General features: G+C 50.9%; 14 protein-coding genes across 14 annotated transcripts; 5 read left to right on the top strand and 9 right to left on the bottom strand.

The window, feature by feature from the left end:
* Positions 1-23: 23 nt before the first annotated feature.
* Positions 24-1,487, bottom strand: SAICODRAFT_24924 (DNA glycosylase; the record flags this gene model as incomplete). Its single annotated transcript, XM_019166813.1, has 1 exon — positions 24-1,487. One exon carries the CDS (start codon positions 1,485-1,487, stop codon positions 24-26), a length of 1,464 nt encoding a protein of 487 aa, XP_019024821.1.
* A 233-nt stretch (positions 1,488-1,720) lies between these two features.
* SAICODRAFT_24923 (TPR-like protein) lies at positions 1,721-4,305 on the bottom strand (the record flags this gene model as incomplete). Its single annotated transcript, XM_019166812.1, has 7 exons — positions 1,721-1,963; positions 2,015-2,143; positions 2,191-2,670; positions 2,729-3,193; positions 3,247-3,430; positions 3,480-3,930; positions 3,984-4,305. 7 exons carry the CDS (start codon positions 4,303-4,305, stop codon positions 1,721-1,723), a joined length of 2,274 nt encoding a protein of 757 aa, XP_019024820.1.
* A 394-nt stretch (positions 4,306-4,699) lies between these two features.
* SAICODRAFT_18736 (uncharacterized protein) lies at positions 4,700-5,586 on the bottom strand. Its single transcript, XM_019166001.1, has 2 exons — positions 5,324-5,586; positions 4,700-5,272 (listed from the first exon to the last, which is right to left on the bottom strand). The coding sequence occupies exons 1-2, from the start codon at positions 5,554-5,556 to the stop codon at positions 4,867-4,869; spliced, it is 639 nt and encodes a 212-aa protein (XP_019024819.1). The 5' UTR covers positions 5,557-5,586; the 3' UTR covers positions 4,700-4,866.
* Positions 5,587-5,814: 228 nt separating this feature from the next.
* SAICODRAFT_91605 (NAD-dependent arabinose dehydrogenase) lies at positions 5,815-6,860 on the bottom strand (the record flags this gene model as incomplete). Its single annotated transcript, XM_019171765.1, has 2 exons — positions 5,815-6,616; positions 6,670-6,860. The coding sequence occupies 2 exons, from the start codon at positions 6,858-6,860 to the stop codon at positions 5,815-5,817; spliced, it is 993 nt and encodes a 330-aa protein (XP_019024818.1).
* Positions 6,861-6,973: 113 nt separating this feature from the next.
* On the bottom strand, positions 6,974-7,895 carry SAICODRAFT_30028 (uncharacterized protein). The gene is made up of 4 exons (XM_019167568.1): positions 7,629-7,895; positions 7,347-7,569; positions 7,184-7,290; positions 6,974-7,120 (listed from the first exon to the last, which is right to left on the bottom strand). The coding sequence occupies exons 1-4, from the start codon at positions 7,665-7,667 to the stop codon at positions 7,067-7,069; spliced, it is 423 nt and encodes a 140-aa protein (XP_019024817.1). The 5' UTR covers positions 7,668-7,895; the 3' UTR covers positions 6,974-7,066.
* SAICODRAFT_30027 (phospho-2-dehydro-3-deoxyheptonate aldolase, phenylalanine-inhibited) lies at positions 7,808-9,191 on the top strand. Its single transcript, XM_019167567.1, has 2 exons — positions 7,808-7,905; positions 7,971-9,191. Exons 1-2 carry the CDS (start codon positions 7,900-7,902, stop codon positions 9,072-9,074), a joined length of 1,110 nt encoding a protein of 369 aa, XP_019024816.1. The 5' UTR covers positions 7,808-7,899; the 3' UTR covers positions 9,075-9,191.
* A 64-nt stretch (positions 9,192-9,255) lies between these two features.
* SAICODRAFT_6952 (NAD(P)-binding protein) lies at positions 9,256-10,157 on the bottom strand (the record flags this gene model as incomplete). The annotated part of the gene is made up of 2 exons (XM_019170482.1): positions 9,256-10,003; positions 10,054-10,157. The coding sequence occupies 2 exons, from the start codon at positions 10,155-10,157 to the stop codon at positions 9,256-9,258; spliced, it is 852 nt and encodes a 283-aa protein (XP_019024815.1).
* Positions 10,158-10,402: 245 nt separating this feature from the next.
* SAICODRAFT_6951 (t-SNARE) lies at positions 10,403-11,461 on the bottom strand (the record flags this gene model as incomplete). The annotated part of the gene is made up of 2 exons (XM_019170481.1): positions 10,403-11,056; positions 11,111-11,461. 2 exons carry the CDS (start codon positions 11,459-11,461, stop codon positions 10,403-10,405), a joined length of 1,005 nt encoding a protein of 334 aa, XP_019024814.1.
* Positions 11,462-11,657: 196 nt separating this feature from the next.
* SAICODRAFT_24917 (calmodulin B) lies at positions 11,658-12,182 on the top strand (the record flags this gene model as incomplete). Its single annotated transcript, XM_019166811.1, has 2 exons — positions 11,658-11,687; positions 11,742-12,182. 2 exons carry the CDS (start codon positions 11,658-11,660, stop codon positions 12,180-12,182), a joined length of 471 nt encoding a protein of 156 aa, XP_019024813.1.
* A 189-nt stretch (positions 12,183-12,371) lies between these two features.
* On the bottom strand, positions 12,372-12,971 carry SAICODRAFT_6949 (uncharacterized protein; the record flags this gene model as incomplete). Its single annotated transcript, XM_019170478.1, has 2 exons — positions 12,372-12,735; positions 12,790-12,971. 2 exons carry the CDS (start codon positions 12,969-12,971, stop codon positions 12,372-12,374), a joined length of 546 nt encoding a protein of 181 aa, XP_019024812.1.
* A 422-nt stretch (positions 12,972-13,393) lies between these two features.
* SAICODRAFT_79356 (uncharacterized protein) lies at positions 13,394-13,838 on the top strand (the record flags this gene model as incomplete). The annotated part of the gene is made up of 2 exons (XM_019171151.1): positions 13,394-13,647; positions 13,708-13,838. Coding segments are annotated over exons 1-2 (279 nt in total), but the record flags the coding sequence as incomplete, so codon positions are not given.
* A 376-nt stretch (positions 13,839-14,214) lies between these two features.
* Positions 14,215-15,653, top strand: SAICODRAFT_91586 (Pex24p-domain-containing protein; the record flags this gene model as incomplete). Its single annotated transcript, XM_019171764.1, has 2 exons — positions 14,215-15,348; positions 15,405-15,653. 2 exons carry the CDS (start codon positions 14,215-14,217, stop codon positions 15,651-15,653), a joined length of 1,383 nt encoding a protein of 460 aa, XP_019024810.1.
* Positions 15,654-16,777: 1,124 nt separating this feature from the next.
* On the top strand, positions 16,778-17,629 carry SAICODRAFT_55866 (SYF2 splicing factor family protein; the record flags this gene model as incomplete). Its single annotated transcript, XM_019169409.1, has 2 exons — positions 16,778-16,912; positions 16,964-17,629. The coding sequence occupies 2 exons, from the start codon at positions 16,778-16,780 to the stop codon at positions 17,627-17,629; spliced, it is 801 nt and encodes a 266-aa protein (XP_019024809.1).
* Positions 17,630-17,693: 64 nt separating this feature from the next.
* Positions 17,694-19,099, bottom strand: SAICODRAFT_34731 (Hsp90 co-chaperone CDC37; the record flags this gene model as incomplete). The annotated part of the gene is made up of 2 exons (XM_019168379.1): positions 17,694-18,572; positions 18,623-19,099. The coding sequence occupies 2 exons, from the start codon at positions 19,097-19,099 to the stop codon at positions 17,694-17,696; spliced, it is 1,356 nt and encodes a 451-aa protein (XP_019024808.1).
* Positions 19,100-19,374: the final 275 nt, after the last annotated feature.

The raw sequence follows: 19,374 nt of genomic DNA, 5'->3' as shown, positions 1-19,374 counted from the left end.
AGGATAATAGAATCCTTCTGCTATTATCCAGCATTCTCCGCCTTCTTTATGCCGAACATGCCGCTCAGCGTCTGCTGAACGCTTTTCTTTCCTCCTCTTGTTTCGCTAGCTTCTGAGACACGTTTCCTAGGTTTCCTTGCAGGCTTTGTAGTGGGCTTTTCAGCAGCCCAGTTTTTCCTTCCCAGCTCTGTACCAATGTCTACAGGGTCAGACACCCATTTTCCTTCTACGTCCAGCTCGACATCTGGTGCTATTCGCACTTTGAAAACCCTCGTATATCGTCTAATATGAGTGAAGACGTGCAGTGTCGTCACTGGTTCAGACCTTTCCACTGTTTCCGCTTCAGATATACCAAGCTCCGCAGCGAACTCATCAAAGTATTTGGAAAGTAATGATGGAAGGGGAGGCATCGTCTTCGTCGCGGTAACTGCAGGCGTTTCTTCCGTCAATACCTGCGTAGGGAAATCCCATAGTCCTGCAAGAAGTCCCTTGTCAGGTCGCTTGATGAGAAAGAACTCATCCTTGTCTCTACCCGTCTTTTGCCGTACAAATATGATGCAGACGGAATCCTCCACCTTAGACTCCTTCTTCACGACCTTGCGAGGATACCGTGTTGAAATCCACGTTGCTCCTTCTCTAATCTCCATATCACTATCTGGTGGCGGTAGGCATGTCGTGCATCCACCAAGGTCTTCGATATCATACTTGATAGTACCCCCAGTGTCGACGAGCGTAGCTTCTGCCCGGGCTTTGCAATCATCAGCCAAAGGACAAACCCCACAGTTGGGATTTCGTGGCACGCAAATGCTTGACCCAATATCCATCAGTGCTTGGTTCCACTGGCCTGGCTGTTTCGGGTCTACGAGCTCCCCAGATAACCGCCACATCAACTCCTTCCCTTTCGTTGTGGAGTCACCAACTTGTACGCCAGCTAAGCGCGACACTACACGCACAACATTGCCATCAACGGCTGCCGCCTGTACGTTGTACGCAATAGACGCCACAGCACCTGCCGTATATGGTCCGCATCCCGGTACATTCTCCCATTCTTTTGCAGTTCTGGGCAACGGTTGCTCAGTGAGATATGCAGCAGCTTCACGCAATCTTTTTGCTCGTGAATAATACCCGAGACCGGCCCAAAGTGCGTTCACCTCATCTAGCGATGCATTTGCTAAGTCTTTAGGTCTCGGGAATGCCTCCAAAAAGCGCTTGTAGTAGTCGATCACCGTGGCAACACGTGTTTGTTGCAGCATGATCTCTGACACCAGCACTTCGTATCCCCTCTGCAACGCCTGCTCATTGCTTGCATCTTCAGATGATTGTGGTAGTGGGACATGTTCTTTTCGCCAAGGAAGGTCGCGTTTGTGTGCAGCATACCACGACAGAAGTGAACTTCTCAACCTTTGGACCCGGTCTGATTCGAGGCGATGTGAGGAGAACGGATGATCAGAGGGAACTGAGGGAACTGTTAGCTTTTTAGGTGGCATCCGCAATGTTGGTTGCGGCGCACAGGCCTTCTGGTCGAACAGAGAATTCGAAGTAAACAATGTACGGTAACGTTGACGTCGATCACGCCCGATCTGGCACTTTAATTAGAATCGGGAGGATCCTCTTATATGCAATATGATTAATCTATATTTAGGGACATTGAGATATGCAGAAAAACGCCTGTATAACATCCAACCTTGTCGAAATGCCAATGCTTATATTATATATATGATCACGCCCCGTGCATGCTGGATCCCATATCTTCGTCCCCCTCTTCTCCGTCGTATTGCGCTCCAGATGCGATCTCTTCCTTGATCAGATGAGCAGCCTTAGGGTCGAGATTTAGGGCAATGGTGAAATGCCGCATGGCCGCTGATCTGTCGTTGATATGCTTGTAGATTTGACCGAGAAGGAAGTGCACATTGCCTTCATCGGGAGCAATATCCTTCAAAGCTTGGAGTTCACGCAAAGCAAGCTGTGCAAATGAATTAGGACAACAGTTCGTACTTAGGAGCGGCATACATACCATGTATTCGCCTTGCATCATTAGAATTCTTGCTTTCTTGAACCTTGCCATAGCACTCGATGGTGAAATCTGACAGGCCCGGTTGTACTGTACCAGAGCTTCTTGAAATCTCTTGTGCTTTTCCAAAACCTGTCGAGCGTTAATTCATATCCTCTTAGACAGCTAGCACAACATACCATGCCAATGCAACATATCAACACGACATTGGAGGGATTGATCTCCGCAGCTCTGCGGAAATGCTGTTCTGCCAAATCGCTCTTTCCGATCTTGTTGTAAACCATTCCGATACCGTACCAGGCATTGTAATGCCTTCGATCTAGTCGGATAGCTGTTCGGAAGCTTAATTGTGCTTTGTCCCATTCTTCATTGGCAACGTGTTCATGCCCCTCCAACGTATGCGCGTAAGCAAACTCCGAATCCAGATGAACGGCTCGTTGAAGGCATTTGATGGCCTGGTCGTGCTCGCGTTGTAAACTGAAGCAATTGCCGACGGCACACCATGCTTGCGGAGATAGTCGATCAATATCAAGAAGCTCGTGTGCAAGATACGACAGCTGGACGTCTTTGCGAAGATGCCACAGGATAGTAGAGTAAACCTCCATATCTTCGAGGCACATAGGATGCAATTCCCTTAGCCTCCTAAACACCTTTTCGGCCTTTGTGCGAACAAGTCAGTTTCAGCGGCACAATCACGCCTAACGATGGACTACTTACCTCCTCATACTTTACCGACTCAAATTGAGCCCTACCAACTTTACTTAAGACATATGCCGACTCGTACTGTTCTGGTGGTAACTGACGAAATAGGTCGATAGCCTTCCCACATTCGTATTTGGACAGCGCGTAGACAGCCGCGGCCAACTGTGCGAACAACTTCAACACGCAACTTTCCGCCTCTTCTCTTCTTGCGGTACTTGGGAAAGCAGGAGGTGCGGGCGGTGCTGCCATAGGTTGGGCTGGCTTGCGCTGGGGAAGCAAGGTGCTTCCAAGTGATGTATCATGCGATCCCAGCCCACCAGCCGTTGGTGTCTCATCTGAGTATGTTGATTTTGACCGACCTTTCGCCGCGGGTACCTTCCTGCCAAGCAGGGCAGGTTTCGTAGGGCGTGTCACAGATGCTCCAGAACTCGCGAGTCTAGTTGATCTCCGCGTCGGGATGTCACTTGTCGTCCTTTTCATCTGCACGATACTCAGCGCTGTTCAACGAAGACGGTGAGAAAGAGAAGACTTACAATGGTGGCCTCCAATTCGCGGGTGGTGGGTCGGCCCATAGCTCTAGCTCGAGGCATATCTGATGGAAGGCTTGATTTCACACGCGGCTGAGCAGGCTTCAACGTAGAAGAAGTTGGTTTAGAGGCACCAAGACCAATGAAACTCTCATCTTCGTCGGATGTGCTTCCACCGAATGTAGGAGTTCTGCGGACTGTGTAAGCGGGTCATTCAACATTTCGAGTTGTTCACTTACCCAGGCGTATCACTCTCTTGGAGCCGGCTCAGGAAATTTGGACGAGGATCAGGCGCACGAAAGTCAAACTGCTTTGGTTGATGAACAGGTCCTCCGACGAAAAGGTCCGGAGTTTCGACCGTCGGAAGACGCGAAGTAAATATCGAACCCTTTGTTGTCGTCGTCGCAGTTGTTGTGACGGGGGCAGCATTCCGAGGCACATCGGCCTGCTTATTATCCCGGGCAGCAATCATTTGAGACGTCGCTTTGAAAATGTTGTCAACACGAACGTTGATGCCGAGCTGGCACAGTCCATCGAAAGCTTCCCACAGGAACGGATTGATCTTAACGGCCGAAACATATGAATTCACCGCCTTCTTCATCATCATGCACTTCTTCGCCAAATGCCCAATCAGACAATACGCGGCTCCCGCGTCTGGCATATGTCGTCTGCTGCTATCACTATGTTCACCTGTACGAGCGACACTGTTAGCCTTGTAGTCCACGCATTCAAAGCAGACATACCCAGGGTAACGGAAGACACCCATTGTGAGCCCACATCTTCTAAAGCAACGATTCCCTCAGAGTACTTCCCAACTTGCAGACAGCATTGCGCATAAATGTAGGCGCACCCAGCATGCCGTACATTCTCCGTCACCGCCATTGCTTGCTGCGTCTTGCCTGACCGCAAGTATGATAGCGCAAGAAGATGCTTGGCATCGGGATCCTTGTTGTCGTATGCTAGTAACCGCTCGGCGACGAAAGACGCATTGCTCTCCAGTCCATTGTCCAGTGAATGCCAGATGACCTCCCGAAATAGTTGCACTACATGGGGCTGAGGAGCCATTGAGGGCGGCAGCAGCGAACAGGAAGACACTGAAGGTAATGAATTGTTCTTGTCTGCCGGAATCAAAGCGGTTTTCCTTTACCTCCGCTCTCACTCTCGCTGCTCAGTGTTTACCGGTGCGGCAATCGCGCGCTGTACGCATGCACGATGCTGCAGCGCCCAAAACCTGCTGTACATGGAGTTTCCCAGGAGGTGTATACGAGGGTAGGCGATGGATGGTACGATGGGTTTCCTAGCAAAGAGGAGATATTGCATAATAGGTTGGAGAGAAACCGGAAAACGGGATGACTCGTCAAGACGGGGGCGGGGATCAGCTTTAGAACTTGAGCACTGGCCATGATATCATATGCATTCGCTCAAAGGGCCATTCTCTTCCAGTCCATAACGAACGACGGAACCCACTGAGAAAACGCGTTTCTAAGAATGCCGAGAAGGCCGGAGACTCACACGCGATACTGGAACGTCACCTCGCAACCTTAACAACAGTATACGGGCGCCTCAATTGGGATGATAGCCATAAGGCTGAGCCTGCAGCCAGTCAATGAATAGCCATCACACAGATCAAGATCTGGCGTTGGTCTTAGTAAACTCCCTGATCTTGTCCTCAGCCTCTCGCAGCCTCCTCCTCAGATCCTCGTTCTCAGCCTTCAAGGAGTCGACAATGGAAACCTCTGCAGGACGGTGCGGAGTTCCCTGAACACTAGGTTCTCTCCTCAAGCTACCTGCTCTGCTCGGTGTTCTTTCGGATACGAAACTCGATGCTCGTGAGGTACGGCCAGATGATGCTACGGGTGAGGCTAGAGGGACGTCTGATACCGCTGTGTTGGGATCAGTGCTCGCATGCTGTGCTCGTAGCGCCGCGATTTGGCGGGAGAGACGATTCACGATAGACTCGGATTCGGCTTCGAGCTCTGCTTCAATGCGGATTTTGTCGCGTCTGAGGTCGTCTAGGCGTTTCAGGAGTGCACTGTGATCGGATTAGCATGTCTACAAGTAGAACACAGGTAGATGCACTTACTTTGTCACAGCTTCTGACTCTTGAGACATGATTTCATGAAGCTCTGCCAAATTGCTTGCTTGTCTTGGCATAGGTGGAGGCAAAGCATCGACACCACCACGCAATGAAGACGAGGATGCTCGGCGGACCGAGGTGGCCGACAGGCGTCTTGGTACAGGGCCAGGCATGATGGATGGCGAGGACGGAGTAGCAGCTAGGCTTGGTGATGAAGGAACGGACGGTGTTGGATGCATTGTGTTGTTAAATGCGTCTTGTAGTGTTCGTTGCATTTGTGCTTATGATCGAGCGATTTCTACGGTGTCATATCGTAAAGCTGCCGCATGCAGGCCGTTATCGCATAGGAACCCGCGTCCGGGGCAACACGTGATATGAAAGGGACCGAATGGCATCATGAGTTACGTTCTTGCAGTTGTATAGGAATATATGCCCGAATGTCCTCCTCCTCCTCCTCGTCCTCGTCTTGTCCACGCGGGGTTGCCTCCTTATCGATATCACCCTCTACCACTCGGCCAGCAAACGTCCAATTGATCTCCCAGAACTTCCCTAACTCTTCTAAACGCAACTTCATCTTTCTCCTTCTGCGCCTTGTCTTGACACTTCCACCAATTTGCTACGGCACTGTCCACCTCGTCAACAGTGCTACAGCCAACCAACGTTACACCCTCCCACTTCTCCAGTGCAAATCGCGTGGCTAAATCAGCCAGTGGTTCGCGCAGTTCGACGTCACAAAAAGCCGCTGCTTTTGCGACTGCAGCCTTGAGTGCAGGACTCCCGGGATGCCACTTTGGAGGCTCCCGTGAACTCAACAAGCCCATTGAGAATGGACTCGCAGAGATGATCTGACCGACGCACGGAGACAGCTTGGCTAGATACTTCAACAGTACAGTATTTGCAATGTTGAAATTCGAGTAAGTGATGATTGCGTCCACGGGCTTGCCAACCTCTTTGACGATACGCTCGGCAAGGGAGACCAGAACGGGAAGTGGGTAGCCCGAGAAGCCAACATTCAGGATCTTTCCTTCCTGCTTTAGCTCGAAAAGGGTCTTTACGGCAAGAACTGCCTCATCCTCCGTCTTGAACTCTACGTCATGGACATAGACGACGTCAAGGTACGAAGTGTGCAAGCGCTCCAGACTTCGTTCTACGCTTTTCCTGATCCATGAAGGCGTGTAATCGAATTCGTTTGTGGGTTCCCGTCCACATTTTGTGGAAATGTAGTATGTATTCCGAGGGTAGTCCGCTGACAAGTTTTGGAGCGCATCACCGAGGATGATCTCGCTCTCGCCATAGTACCTGGTGAGCGGTCAGCAGTTGATGCAAAGCAACAGCAAGCAAGCACGACGCACGGAGAGGTATCAAAGCAATTGACAGCAAGATCAAGAGCGCGGCGCACTACGTCAGTCGGCCGCAGAAGAGCAGGCTCATTGTACTGCGGAGCGAAGGTGCCAGCGCCAAAGCACAGCGGAGACATCCCAGCGAGGGAGCTGCCATTGACGGGTGCGGCCACGGGTCCAAGGGGCTCCAACTGACGAGTCATGTTCCTGGTGCTGGCTGGTGCCTGGACTTCTAGTCTACTCACCCTCAGCGTGGGGGTTAGGCTTCTAGTTCGGCGGGGTGGTCGGCGTGGGGGTTAGAGTTTAGCCAGGCACGCGCACGTGGAATACTTCGATTGAGGGATAGGGATAGAGATAGACATGTCTGGCAGTGGTCAATCACCGTCAGGGTCAGATAGAGATAGAGTGGTCAGTTTGGCAGCACCGCGTACGCTGGTGTCGGTCGCGCTCGGTCTTGAGCTGCCTGTGGTGTCTTGCGTAAGCTATCCGTTTTCACCGTGCAACCGACGTGGAGGAATACACATACATCAATGTACTTTTGGGCCCATGGTCGTACAGCTGCCCATATCAGCAGCCCGGATGTCACAAAGATGAACAGGTAAACCACCAGTTTGTCCTTGAGTGAGTCGCGTTCTGCGTCGTCACGTAAGCTTGTTTGAGTCGCAATTGGCCTTCGTGAAGGTACTTACGGAAACACTTGGTTGTTATCGCTTCAGCTTCAACATCGGTGCAGAATGGTAGCTGGTAATTCAGACAGAATTGACGGTTGCAGTCGTTGCATGGGTTCGATGGATTAGACGGATGTAGTAGAGGGATGATCGTGGAGTTGGAATTGCAGATACATTTGCAAAAGGACGTTATACGGGATGCCGAAGAATAGGAGAGTTGCGCAGATATCGCTGATGCTATTGGCTAAGTACGTCTCCGTCAGGCCTCGTTCGCGCTTCTCGGACGATCCCAGGTAAACGCACCAGATAAAACAGCAGCAGAGTCAACCAAGCAGCAGTCATATTTGCGTCTGTATATAACGAGTCATTCATGTCCTCCGACGTCTCCGCCGGTAGTTTTGGGCTCAGCGTCAAGTGTGGCGTGCGCGCATTCGAAATTCAAAGGGTTCGAGATTTTTGGCGCTGACTCAAACAACCGCAGCCAACGGAATTCGCCCGAACAGCTTCACCACCACAAACCTTGATCAATACCACTTCTTGATCTCCGTTCTTTCATATATCTGTTCACACTACAATGCCAGTGAGTATCCCGGATCAGTCCTTTTCGCCCGTGATCCGTTGGCTAACCGCTCATCCGCCGCACAGATGATCATCCCTCAAGTCGCCGACGCCGGTGCTGCTGTCGAAGATGCTAACGTTCTTGGATACAACCCCTTGATCCCTCCGTCACTCCTTCAGCACGAGCTCCCCGCCTCCGAGCAGTCCAGGGCTACCGTCGTTGCTGCCCGCCAGGAGGCTGTTCGTGTCATCAAGAAGCAGGACGACCGTCTCCTCGTCGTTGTCGGCCCCTGTTCCATTCACGACCCTGCTACCGCTGTCGAATACTGTGAGCGCCTTTTGAAGGTCCGGGAAGAGCTCAAGGATGACCTTCTCATCATCATGCGTGCCTACCTCGAGAAGCCCCGTACCACCGTCGGATGGAAGGGTCTCATCAACGACCCCGACTTGAACGGCTCCTACGAGGTCAACAAGGGTCTTCGCATCTCTCGCGGTCTTTTCTGCCAGTTGACCGGTATGGGAATGCCCATCGCTTCCGAAATGCTCGACACCATCTCTCCTCAGTTCTTGGCTGATCTCCTCTCTCTCGGTGCTATCGGCGCCCGTACGACCGAGTCGCAGCTCCACCGTGAGCTCGCTTCCGGTCTCTCCTTCCCCATCGGATTCAAGAACGGTACCGACGGCTCTATCGACATCGCTGTTGACGCCATTCGCGCCGCTGCTCACCCTCACCACTTCCTCGGTGTTACCAAGCAGGGTCTCGCCGCTATCACCATGACCAAGGGTAACGATGCTTCCTTCGTTATTCTCCGTGGTGGTAAGGCTGGACCTAACTACTCTGCTGAGCACTGTAAGGCAGTCCGTGAGAAGCTCGCCAAGGCCAAGTTGCCCGAGGTTATGATGATCGACTGCTCTCACGGTAACTCCAGCAAGGACCACAGAAACCAGCCCAAGGTTGCCGGCAACATTGCTGAGCAGATTGCTGCCGGTAACGACTCTATTGTCGGTGTCATGATTGAGTCCCACATCAACGAGGGTCGTCAGGATGTGCCTGCTGAGGGTCCTTCCGGTTTGAAGAAGGGTGTCTCCATCACTGATGCCTGTATCGACTTCGAGTCCACCGTTACTGTGTTGCAGAACCTTGCCGCGTCCGTTCGCGCGAGAAGGTCCGCGACCAACGGGAAGGCCTAAATTGTTCGTTTTCTTTGTTGATCATCGGTTAGTTATCTTGTTTGGAGTTATTGTTTCTGGTTCAACGAAAAATGGGGTGTGTTTGATTATGTGGACATGGTGAAAGTGGACTGGGATCTTACGTCGCACGCATCTGAATTGCGGAATGAATAACATTTGTTTACCCAACTTCTCGCGCCGATCATAGTAATTGTCCGCGCCATGATTTTTCGTGCAGTCTTTCGATTCCTGCCACGTCCACAGCACCCTTCACATCCTCATCTTCGATGGCTTGCACGGCAGCTTCTGCTACATCCGCAACCTCCAAAGGCTTCACCCCAGCACCTCCTACCAAAGGCAGAACCCCCTTGGCTAATTGATTCAGGCTAGATACTGCTGTAAAAACGCCTGCCAATGGTATGGATATCTTCCTCGACGTATCAAACATAAAGCCAGGACGGAGGTACACCGAACGGAACGAGGTGATCTTGGCAAGTTCCGCTTCAGCCTCGCGTTTCGTGGTGATATAACGTGCAGGCACCGTCGGGAAACACTCGGCGGCAGATATGTAGACGAAAGTCTTGATGTCAGTGTGTTCTGATGCTGCCTTGGCTGCGGCCAGTGCTGCGTCGCGATGCAGCAACTCGTACGTCGGTCCTTGTTGGGCTGGGCTTGGCGTCCTCGCAGCAGATGGATGACCTCGGGATAATGGACTTGCACTCCCGGCGAAATAGCTAACCGCGTCTTTCAAGCCACATAGTAGCCCCTTTTGCCCATTGACATAACCCTTGTAATCGCTTTCGAATAAGATGCCCACGGAGTACACCACGGCTGTGGACTTAGCCAGGTGTGCCTTGTACGTGGAAGGATCGCAGACGTCTCCTTGAACATAATTGATCTTAGAGGCCCACGATGGGGGCGTGTTGTTCATCCATTTCGGTGGTGATCGACTGCTTGAATCGTGAGTACTCCGCGAAGATGCCACGAACGGGATACACACCTTAGACTAGTAACGGCATATCCTCTATCAACAGCGACCCTACAGATTTGACTCCCCAGGAAACCAGATCCTCCGATTACCAGAAGTTGTCTTGGTGCTGTCATTGCGATATACGTATGCGTACGGCTTCGGTACGCGCATCATGCATACCAAGTACTTCAGCGGAAGCTCGACAACATGAGAATCACCGTTGAGCAGAATATTTTAAAGTATGAACGATACCGAGATTTGGGTATGGTATCATATAAAAACTGATCTGATGCGAACTACCCGCTTTCGCAAACCCTGAGAATGATAAACGCCGGCTGCCACCCTAATTGCGATGATCTGTCACCCCTCACCTCATCCGTCATGCTCCCACGTCCCAATCGGAAGCTGGTACTGCTTCTGGTCCGGCTGGAGGAGCAGGGGTATACACTACTCTCGTGTGTCGTTTGGGCTTGTAGATCAAAACGATAATAAGCCCGGCGATAATCAAAATCATTAGCATGATCAGCTTCCGCCTCCGTATCCGCTTTTCGTAGTTTGTCGCTTGTGTCAATTCTTTATCGGCGGCCTTGACATGTACGTGCAACCTCTCCACATTGTAATCAATCCGGTCAAGCATAGTACCTTGATCGATCACCATTGTTTGCAATTCCTTGAAAATGTCGGCCAGTTCGATAATGCCCTTTGCAATATCCGTAATCTCCCGCTCGCGCTGCATGATGGCGGTATCATTCGATGTCAGTGTTGCAGATTGTTGTATGGCGGTCTGTGACATGGACACATCCAGATCTTCGTCTTGCGTAAATTGTGTTGGTGTGTCTGGCCTGGTAATGCTATGACCCTTCAGACGACGCAGGTATGTGGATTGCTTTTTCCTGAAGGCAGAACTAGATTCTTGCACCTTTGTTGCTAGCGATATCTGAATATTCTTGGCCATGATTGCTTCAGCCTCAGAGTCGGTGCCTCTTGATTGTGCTTCGATCTTTTTGATTAGTCGCTGACAGTCGTGAAAGTGCTAAGCAAAGAAAGTTAGTGTTATTAGACAAAGTTTATAAGAAAGCAATCTTACCATGGTTATTTCTGACGTCAAATCCTCTATTCGACCTTCCTCTTCCCGTCGGTCATCAAACCCTGGTAATACATGCTTCTGGTGCAGCTTGTCAAGCGTCGCGCTCTTCTTTTTGATCTGATCGAGCAGCTCGTGAACTTCATCAGACACATCGGCCCACTTCGGCGGTATCATGTCCATTTCGATCACAGTATCTCCATTGTCGTTCTCTGACATGAGACCCTGCCGTTCTTCGGAAGTGCGACGGAAGCCATTGAAGCGGACAGCCGGCGCTGAGGCGTGATTAGACGTAGGGTAACCGTAAGTGCTACGATAAGACAAGAACAAGTTTGTTCGATTCCTTGTGGCCATGGCTCTCGCCGGGTTCAATTGGGATTTATTGTTGACTACGACGTTGGAGCAGTACTTACTGCGTCACTGTGCTTGCTGCCCATTTAAAGGATTAAGGGAGGTTTTAATTGAGCATTCAGGACTGGCGGCCGCGTTCACAATACACCGCACCAGCACAGAGATCGTCAGAACGTCACCAAGAAAGTGAACTGCTACAATGTCTGCTGACCTTACTGAAGAACAAATTGTAAGTGCCATCTTCCAATGTTTCCAATTGTCACCTCGCTAACGTTCTTTGCAGCGCGAATTCAAGGAGGCTTTCTCCCTTTTCGACCGTGACGGTGATGGCAGCATCACCACCAAGGAGCTTGGAACCGTCATGCGATCGCTTGGACAGAACCCCACCGAGGCCGAGCTGCAAGATATGATCAACGAAGTCGATGCCGACGGCAATGGCAGCATTGACTTCCCCGAGTTCTTGACAATGATGGCCCGCAAGATGAAGGACACCGACTCGGAAGAGGAAATTAAGGAGGCTTTTAAGGTTTTTGACAAGGACGGCAATGGTTTTATTTCCGCTGCTGAGTTGAGGCATGTCATGACAAATCTCGGCGAGAAGTTGACCGACAGCGAGGTGGAGGAGATGATTAGGGAGGCTGATGTTGACGGTGACGGCCAAATCAAGTTCGTTCACCTGAATGTTCCTATGCAGTGCATTGCTAATCAGTTGATACAGCTATGACGAGTTCGTCAAGATGATGCTCAGCAAATAAATATAAATATAATGGATTTGCTCCAGCACGCGTACGGTTGGGATGCTGGGAACTGTTTTGCTTCGTAGGTATTGCTTTTTCGTGTTCTTGGGTCTTCGCAAATAATATGTCTGTTACTGCTGTCCTATATTTGTCCCCTTGGACACATGACACCGCACTCATGCGTCCCTGTGGCTCCTCCTCGGCTTGCGGGGCTCGATCTTCACGTTGCCCGACTCGAACTCCATCGCACTCAACACCTCGTAAAGGTTCTTTGGCTTCGGCTCTGCCGGCTTGGTGTAGTAATCCACCAACTCTTCAACACTTTTTATCCGTGTAAGCACGTTGTCGGGCACGAGGCGACCAGTGATTTTAGCAGCGGCGGCGATGACTCTGAACTTGAACTCTGGCTCATAGTTGGAGAGTGCGATAGGGCGTTCCTTATTCTCAACCTTCTCTGGTGCGAATGTGTGAATGGCCACGTCGAGCGCATCCAATAGCTCAGTGCGTGTCGTCGGTCTCAGTTCTTCAGGAGCCCGCCATCTGCGTAAAGCATGTTAATTCTCGTACTTGGGTAAGCGATAGCCATGTACTCACTCATGAATCTTGAAATTGGTGACGGAAGGGTCCACGTTCCTCTTCGAGGCGCCGACAACTTCGCGCTGTACTGACACCGACTGCTCCTCTCCAGCCTCCTCACTCTCCACGGCTGACGAATCTGACTTAGTTGCCACGAATTTTGTCGCTTGCTCCTCCCGTTCCTTCATTAAACCCGTCATCTTCTTGATCGAATCAAACCACCCAGCATGTGCCACGGGGCTATTGTGAATGGTTCGAACGCACACAGACTGGCAGCGCGCGGTCTGTGCGGCCTGTAGGAGCGAACGTCTTGCTGCTGATGGTAACATGGTAGTTTATTCGTTGTCGACTTCAAGAGTTTTCCTGGTGGTGTACTTAGACGAATCCAGTGCTTTTTCGACCTCGGTCCCTGCGGGCCTGCGCGTGCACGTGATGTAGACCTGGGGTAATTCCAAGTGCTCAATTGCAAGGGTACGAGGACGATCGATGGCCACCACTGTAAATATCCATTCCAAGAGCCATGGGTGACGATCAAGATTCATATGATCCGAGTCTCCTCTCCAATATCCTTTCTCGACTGAATGCGTCGAACGCCAGTGCGCAGTCACATCGGAGTACACCGGCACCGGTACGTATACTACAACCTCCACGATCGCCCCTACGGTCATCTGCTGCGTCTCTAGCAAATGCGGCAAGTGTTACAACTTGGTCTGCTGCGCTGCAGTACATGATGACTTTGCTAGCAGCAGATCCTGTAGTTCTAGTACAGCTCAAGCGCATGCGTTCCGACCAAAATTCGCATGAACAGCAATGGTGGAACGCTCGAGTCGCTATTGAGAAACAATTTGATGACCGCAAGAAGCTTGAGAGCTTACTGTACGTCTTCCATCTGTCCTTTCATCCACTTAACGAGCTTCGGAAGCTGACCACTCGCAGATCGATGGTCGGTGGTAAGACAAGCTCCAACGTAACCACTATCGATACAGAGCTGGAGACAGCATTGACAACGTATGACACGAAAGTACTGCGGGCTATAAAGGGAATGCGTGATGCTCAGCGCAGTGAACTCGAGATATTGCAGATACCGTTCTTCGTGACAGCGACGGCTGGATCGGAGCACGAGGAGAACAGAGCAAGGATGATGCAGTTCATTGATGATCTTACAACGGCAGTGCCGGCCTGATTCAATACCTATTATTTTTGCGAGTTTCACATGTCATTCATTACGTAGACGGTGTAGATGTACGACAGGGTGCATGCTCAAGTGCGCGTGCGGGACCGAACCGCATGGGTGGGTGACCGCAGCATACATCCCGGTCCAGTTCGTAGAACAGCTGATGAAGAGTCAACCACCTACCAGCTGAGCTGAACTGAGCTTCTACAAACAACCTTACACGTGTTTCTTGTATGGCTGCTGTGCATACAGAGTGGGTTGGCAGCATCATGAAACAAGCGAACCAGCCAAAGCGGACATATGCCGTCTTTTCGACTCCCGACTCCGATCAGGACTCGGCCGTCTCCACTACGAAACGCGCTTCATTGTCGACCGATCCTGCTGTTATACGGGCCTTGGCCAGAGCTGGGCCCCTGATCGATGCAGTGAACGTGGTTCTCGCTTGCATCACTTGGACACACGATGCCGCATATTCTAGCTTCCTGGTGGTATGTGGCTGGACGGTCTTCATTCTGTATGCCGATTTCGTTCTCGTCTATGGCCTCAACCTAATACCCATATCTTGGATAATATGGACATATTTGAGGAGAAATGCTGGCCGAAGGCGGAGGAGCATGGTTGAAGTGGATTCTGCGCCAAAGACGACTACACAAATTGACCTTGACCGAATTTCTGAGCAAACCGATCTTCTCTACGCACGTCTGGCGCTCATTCGGGAACCTCTATATCGGCTGATCTCGTTTCTGGACTGGACAAAGAACCCCGGCACGACGTATCTGATTGCCGTTCGTTTGGCATGTCTAACGCCAATATGGTTCACTCTGGTCAAAGCACTGTTTGCGCCTCGAATGGTCGTCTTGGTTTTAGGCTTGGTCTTCTTCACGTGGTTCTCCGTGCCAACGAAAACTATTCGTCAGATCATGTGGAGGAATCCGTCCGTCAGGAGGCTAGCCTCGGTCATCGTCGGCGTAGACTTTGAAATCATAAAAACGGTTGCCGGCGTGACGAGAGCACGAGAGGGAAGCATTGGTGCACCGCCTGGACTCATCAGAGTTGCTACGTTCCAGGACAAAGATTACGAAACCGTGCGATTTAAACACATCGTCTGGGAAAACCAAAGGAGGTGGATAGGGCTCGGATGGACTGCGAACCTCTTTCCTCACGAAAGATCACCATGGACTGACGATTATGGTGAGACATGTGCTGACCTGAAATCGTTCAAACTCCCAGATGAGAAAATTCTTCCGGTAGCGGGCAACAAAGTACGCGTGGCCAAGTGGAATTGGGTACCGAATGAGGAATGGAAGACGGAGGTCACCAAGGACAGTGACGCGGACGGTTGGGTTTACACCGACAACAAATGGCGAAATCCCACTCCAAGGGAGGAGTTTGGAAAATACACGGTTTGCCCCTCTTTGATCACACGAATTCGTGGTAGCTGACATCTTCGTGGTCATAGCGCCGCCGCAAGTGGTACAGACATGCCGACCTTTTCGAGGAGGTTCGTGAGTTTGGAGTGATTGCACCTACAGAGGATGCGAAGTCTGAGACAGCGGAGGAGGAGGCAACAGTTTTCGGGGCTCGGGAAGCCCATGAACATGCTATCGAGGTTGCACTCGAACAGGCCTTATCGGAGGAGAGCAAGGCGTCCGATCGGGACTCATTTGCTACAGTTTCAAGTGCTGATGCACAGGTTCATTTTACTTGATTATACGAGAGGAGTTTCGTTAGGCAAGGATCAATCGCTAATAATCACCTCGTGCGTATGTTCTTACTCCTCCAGCGTGGCACCAATCGCACAGGATCGAACCTCCCGGACCACATTGCTTCTCTTTATGTAAGAGACAGAAAGTCTAAATTTCGTGTTTAGTATTCGAGATAGGGGATCTATGGGTAAAGCTTACCGCCTTGCAGCATGTACATATCGCTAAACGTTCGTTCGCACAGCTTGTACATAGCTTGCCACACTCATAACAGCCACGCTTTGCTGAGATAGGGCATCCAGCACACGTATACTCGTGACATGATCCACATGTCCGGGCCGTCCAACATAATCTGCACATAGGCCTGGGAACATTATGGCAAGCCGAGCAAACACTGGCGGTCTTAAAAGGCACCGCAAGAGCCCAGAGCTCCTGGGTAGATAGATGCTCGTGATCTGGTGATCGGCATGGTACGAGATCTGTCTTGAGTCCACATGCGGCCGCGGCGTGGTTAATCTGATTGGGTTCAAGAAGCAGTTGATCGTGAGGCAGCCATGGCGGTCCCGCCAAAAGTAAAAGCTTCATGGAGCCACATACTCTGTCAGGATGCTTGGCAGCAAGAAACAATTTCTGTGTCAGTGTTCTTGGATCGAGTGCAGCGCAACTTCGTATCGAGACAACCGATAACCGAGACTTACGTATTTGCAGTAACTGGATCACGGAGTCGGCGTCGCACAGACTGCCGTCCAGAATCACCTGCTGGGCGTCTCTTGCAATGTAAGGTATGTGTAAGACTTTCAGAACTTCGTCGATAGAAAAGCAATAATTCCAGGACTCGAAAGACAAGTCCAAACGTCGGAAGAGGCCCTCCGTGAGGCGAACAATGTCTTGCAGCCGCCTGGAGACCTCAGACAGGTTCAGCAGGTCCGGGGTGGAAAGGGAGATGGCCACACTATCGACGAGCAGATCGATAGATAGAATGTCTACCAACGTCAACGGCAATTGCAATGACATCGTTTCTGTCTTATCCATGTTATCCTCGAGCTGCATGGCCGTGCGCCAGCGTGCATGGCATACATTCACCCGACAACAGTAACACCAACAAGAATACAATCTGTAACGATCCGATATGCCCCCGAAGCGCAAGATTCGAAAGCCCGACCGTGATGAGGAGCACAAGGAGGTCGGTAGCCCTGCCGAGGATGATGCGCAGGTTAAGGCTCAGGAGAGAGCTGAGAAGTTTAAAGCCTTGAGACGGCGTATGGTAAGCTTTTCCGTAGCATGCATAACTGCATAGATGCTGAATCTTGTTTAGAATGAGTCCGCGACTGAGAACAGGCGAGACATGTATGCCGAGCACAAGCGGCAACAAGAGGATCCTCGCGAAGCAGCGAAGCGCGAGCGGAGAAGGCAAGAAGCAGAGGAGAAACTGGCAAAGTTGGAAGCAGAAGACGATGGAGAAGAGTACTCGCGGAAGAAGAATTGGGAATATACAATCGCAGAATCGCGAGCGTGGGATGAGCGCGTCGAAGCGAAGAAGGAGAATGCGAGGAGGCAAAAGTTTGCGGATCATTCCCAATCCGCAGAAGTCAAATATGAGAAGCAAATACGTGGTTTGAAACCTGATCTTGAAGCCTATAAGGAAGAAAAGGCCCGAGCCCTGGAAGCTGGTCTTATTGTTGCTACGGAGGATGGCGTCTTGCAAGCAGTGGATAAGGACGGTCATCTATATCGGGACATCGACTCACTCGGTTTCGTCGACAACAAACCTAAAAAGGAAGCAATCGATCGCTTGGTCGATGATCTCAAGAATGAGGAGCTGCGAAGGGAGCAGGAACGCGCAAAGAGGGCAGCCAAGGGCAACACTGACATATCGTACATCAACGACAGAAACAAGAAGTTCAACGAGAAGCTGTCGAGATACTACGACAAATACACAAAAGAAATCAAGGATGCTTTTGAACGGGGGACAGCACTATGAATTTTTGTCTCTGCTTTGCATTATGTTTTCTCAGATAGGCATAGTAAGAATATCAATAGTGAACTCAGTCAAGGTCAATCTCAGGCAGACCCTGCGACTCAACCTCCGTCTTTTTTTCCACCGTTGGCAGCTCGACAGGGCCTTTAGTAGCATCGTAAATCTTCTCTTCAACACTGAGCATACCTCCCTGACCAAGGAGACCCACAATTTCCTCGGCTTGATCAACCGCCATCTTACCGAGTACAACGTTCACTTCATCTAGACTTCCGCTTTCAAGGGCCCGCTGCAAGCCAGGTGGGAATGATTCGAAGATCTTGCGACCTTCCTGCTCCTCCGCGTCGTCGGAATCAGCCGGAGGAACATGAATTTCGATTTCGGTGTTGGGGTCTACCGCGTGCAGCTGGATCTGCTCGACTCCGCCAGCTTCCTCCTGATTCGCTTTCTCAGAAGCTAGTTCTTTTGCCCGAACACGGATGCGATCATATGTTTGTTCCACATCGTTTTGATATACCTGGCGCGCCTGGTGACCCGGAGTAGTAACACGCTTGAAGAACAATGCCACGCCGTCCTTTCCGAGTTGCTTGCAGTATTGCAACAAAAGTGCCTGAGACACACACTGCTTCGCATAGCTCTCCTCACCCCGAGATTGTGCGTGGAAAGCTTCGATGAACAAGCCGTCAACATCCTTGTCACTGACAACCTCTGGATGCTCTTTGATGAACTTGAGGCACATACCAAAGTCCCCTGCCTTGATCTTGGCAAACTCACGACCGGCAGGACTTGGCTCAATATGTCCCTCTTCCTCATCGTCTGATTCGTAGCCTGATTTCTGAGCACCATCTGCGATGTGTTTCTCGCCGGCGCTAGGATTGAGAACTTCGATAGTTTGTTTTGCTTCCACAGGCTTCGGCGCCGGCTCGGATGGTTTGGACTTGTTCACAATCTGCCAAACATCGTTAGCAGAGAACACGCCAAAACAATTTCATCACTCACGCTTCGGTTGAAGCCTTCTCGAATGCCTTCTGAGGTGATCTTATTCTTCTCATCATCTTCAAGCTCTTTCAACTTGCGTGTGCATTCATCTTGTAACTCCGAGAGCTTGTTGCGATGCACGCCAAGTTTCTCGATGTATGCTTCGACGCTCTCATTTCCAGCTGAGGAAAGCTCTTGCTTGACCTGACCGAGCAGAGACAACATCATGTCGAGAAATGTTGGTGCACCTGGAGCCGCCGGTTTGTTATCGGCGGCTGCATTCTCCCTGACAAACGTATCGATCACTTCTGCGGGAGTCCTGGTCCTTTCCTTCAGACTGGCAACGATTTTGTCAATTCTGATCAATAGCTGTGCATTCATCTCCTCCTCGGCTTTTAAATGAGCAATGTGCTGACGTCTTTGCTCGCGCTTATCATGGATGTCTCGCTGCTTCCAGCGAATGAAGGATTTCTTGTCGATGTTAGGATGGACTGACATCGCTTTCAGCATTCACCCCAGGAGTATCTTCTCATTCACGACAAACCTTCGACATCACTGCACCGAGGAGATCAGCAACGCGTCTATATAGGAATAAATGCAGAACAAGCTCACCTGTCATCCGACAACTCAAGCTTATCCCACTTGCTATAGTCTGACGTTTTCCATCAGTATTGACGGACTAACAAACAAGCAGCACTTTCACTACTCACCAACCATCGCAATTGCTGTTGTTGTGTTGTTCAGCTGCTCCTGTCGTACATTACCAGGGAGGT

The sequence above is a fragment of the Saitoella complicata genome (genome assembly GCF_001661265.1).
Source record: "Saitoella complicata NRRL Y-17804 unplaced genomic scaffold SAICOscaffold_9, whole genome shotgun sequence".
Lineage (NCBI taxonomy): Eukaryota > Fungi > Ascomycota > Saitoellomycetes > Saitoellales > Saitoellaceae > Saitoella > Saitoella complicata.
The sequence above is the reverse complement of the archived record's forward strand: the minus strand, read 5'-3'. Positions and strand labels throughout refer to the sequence as shown.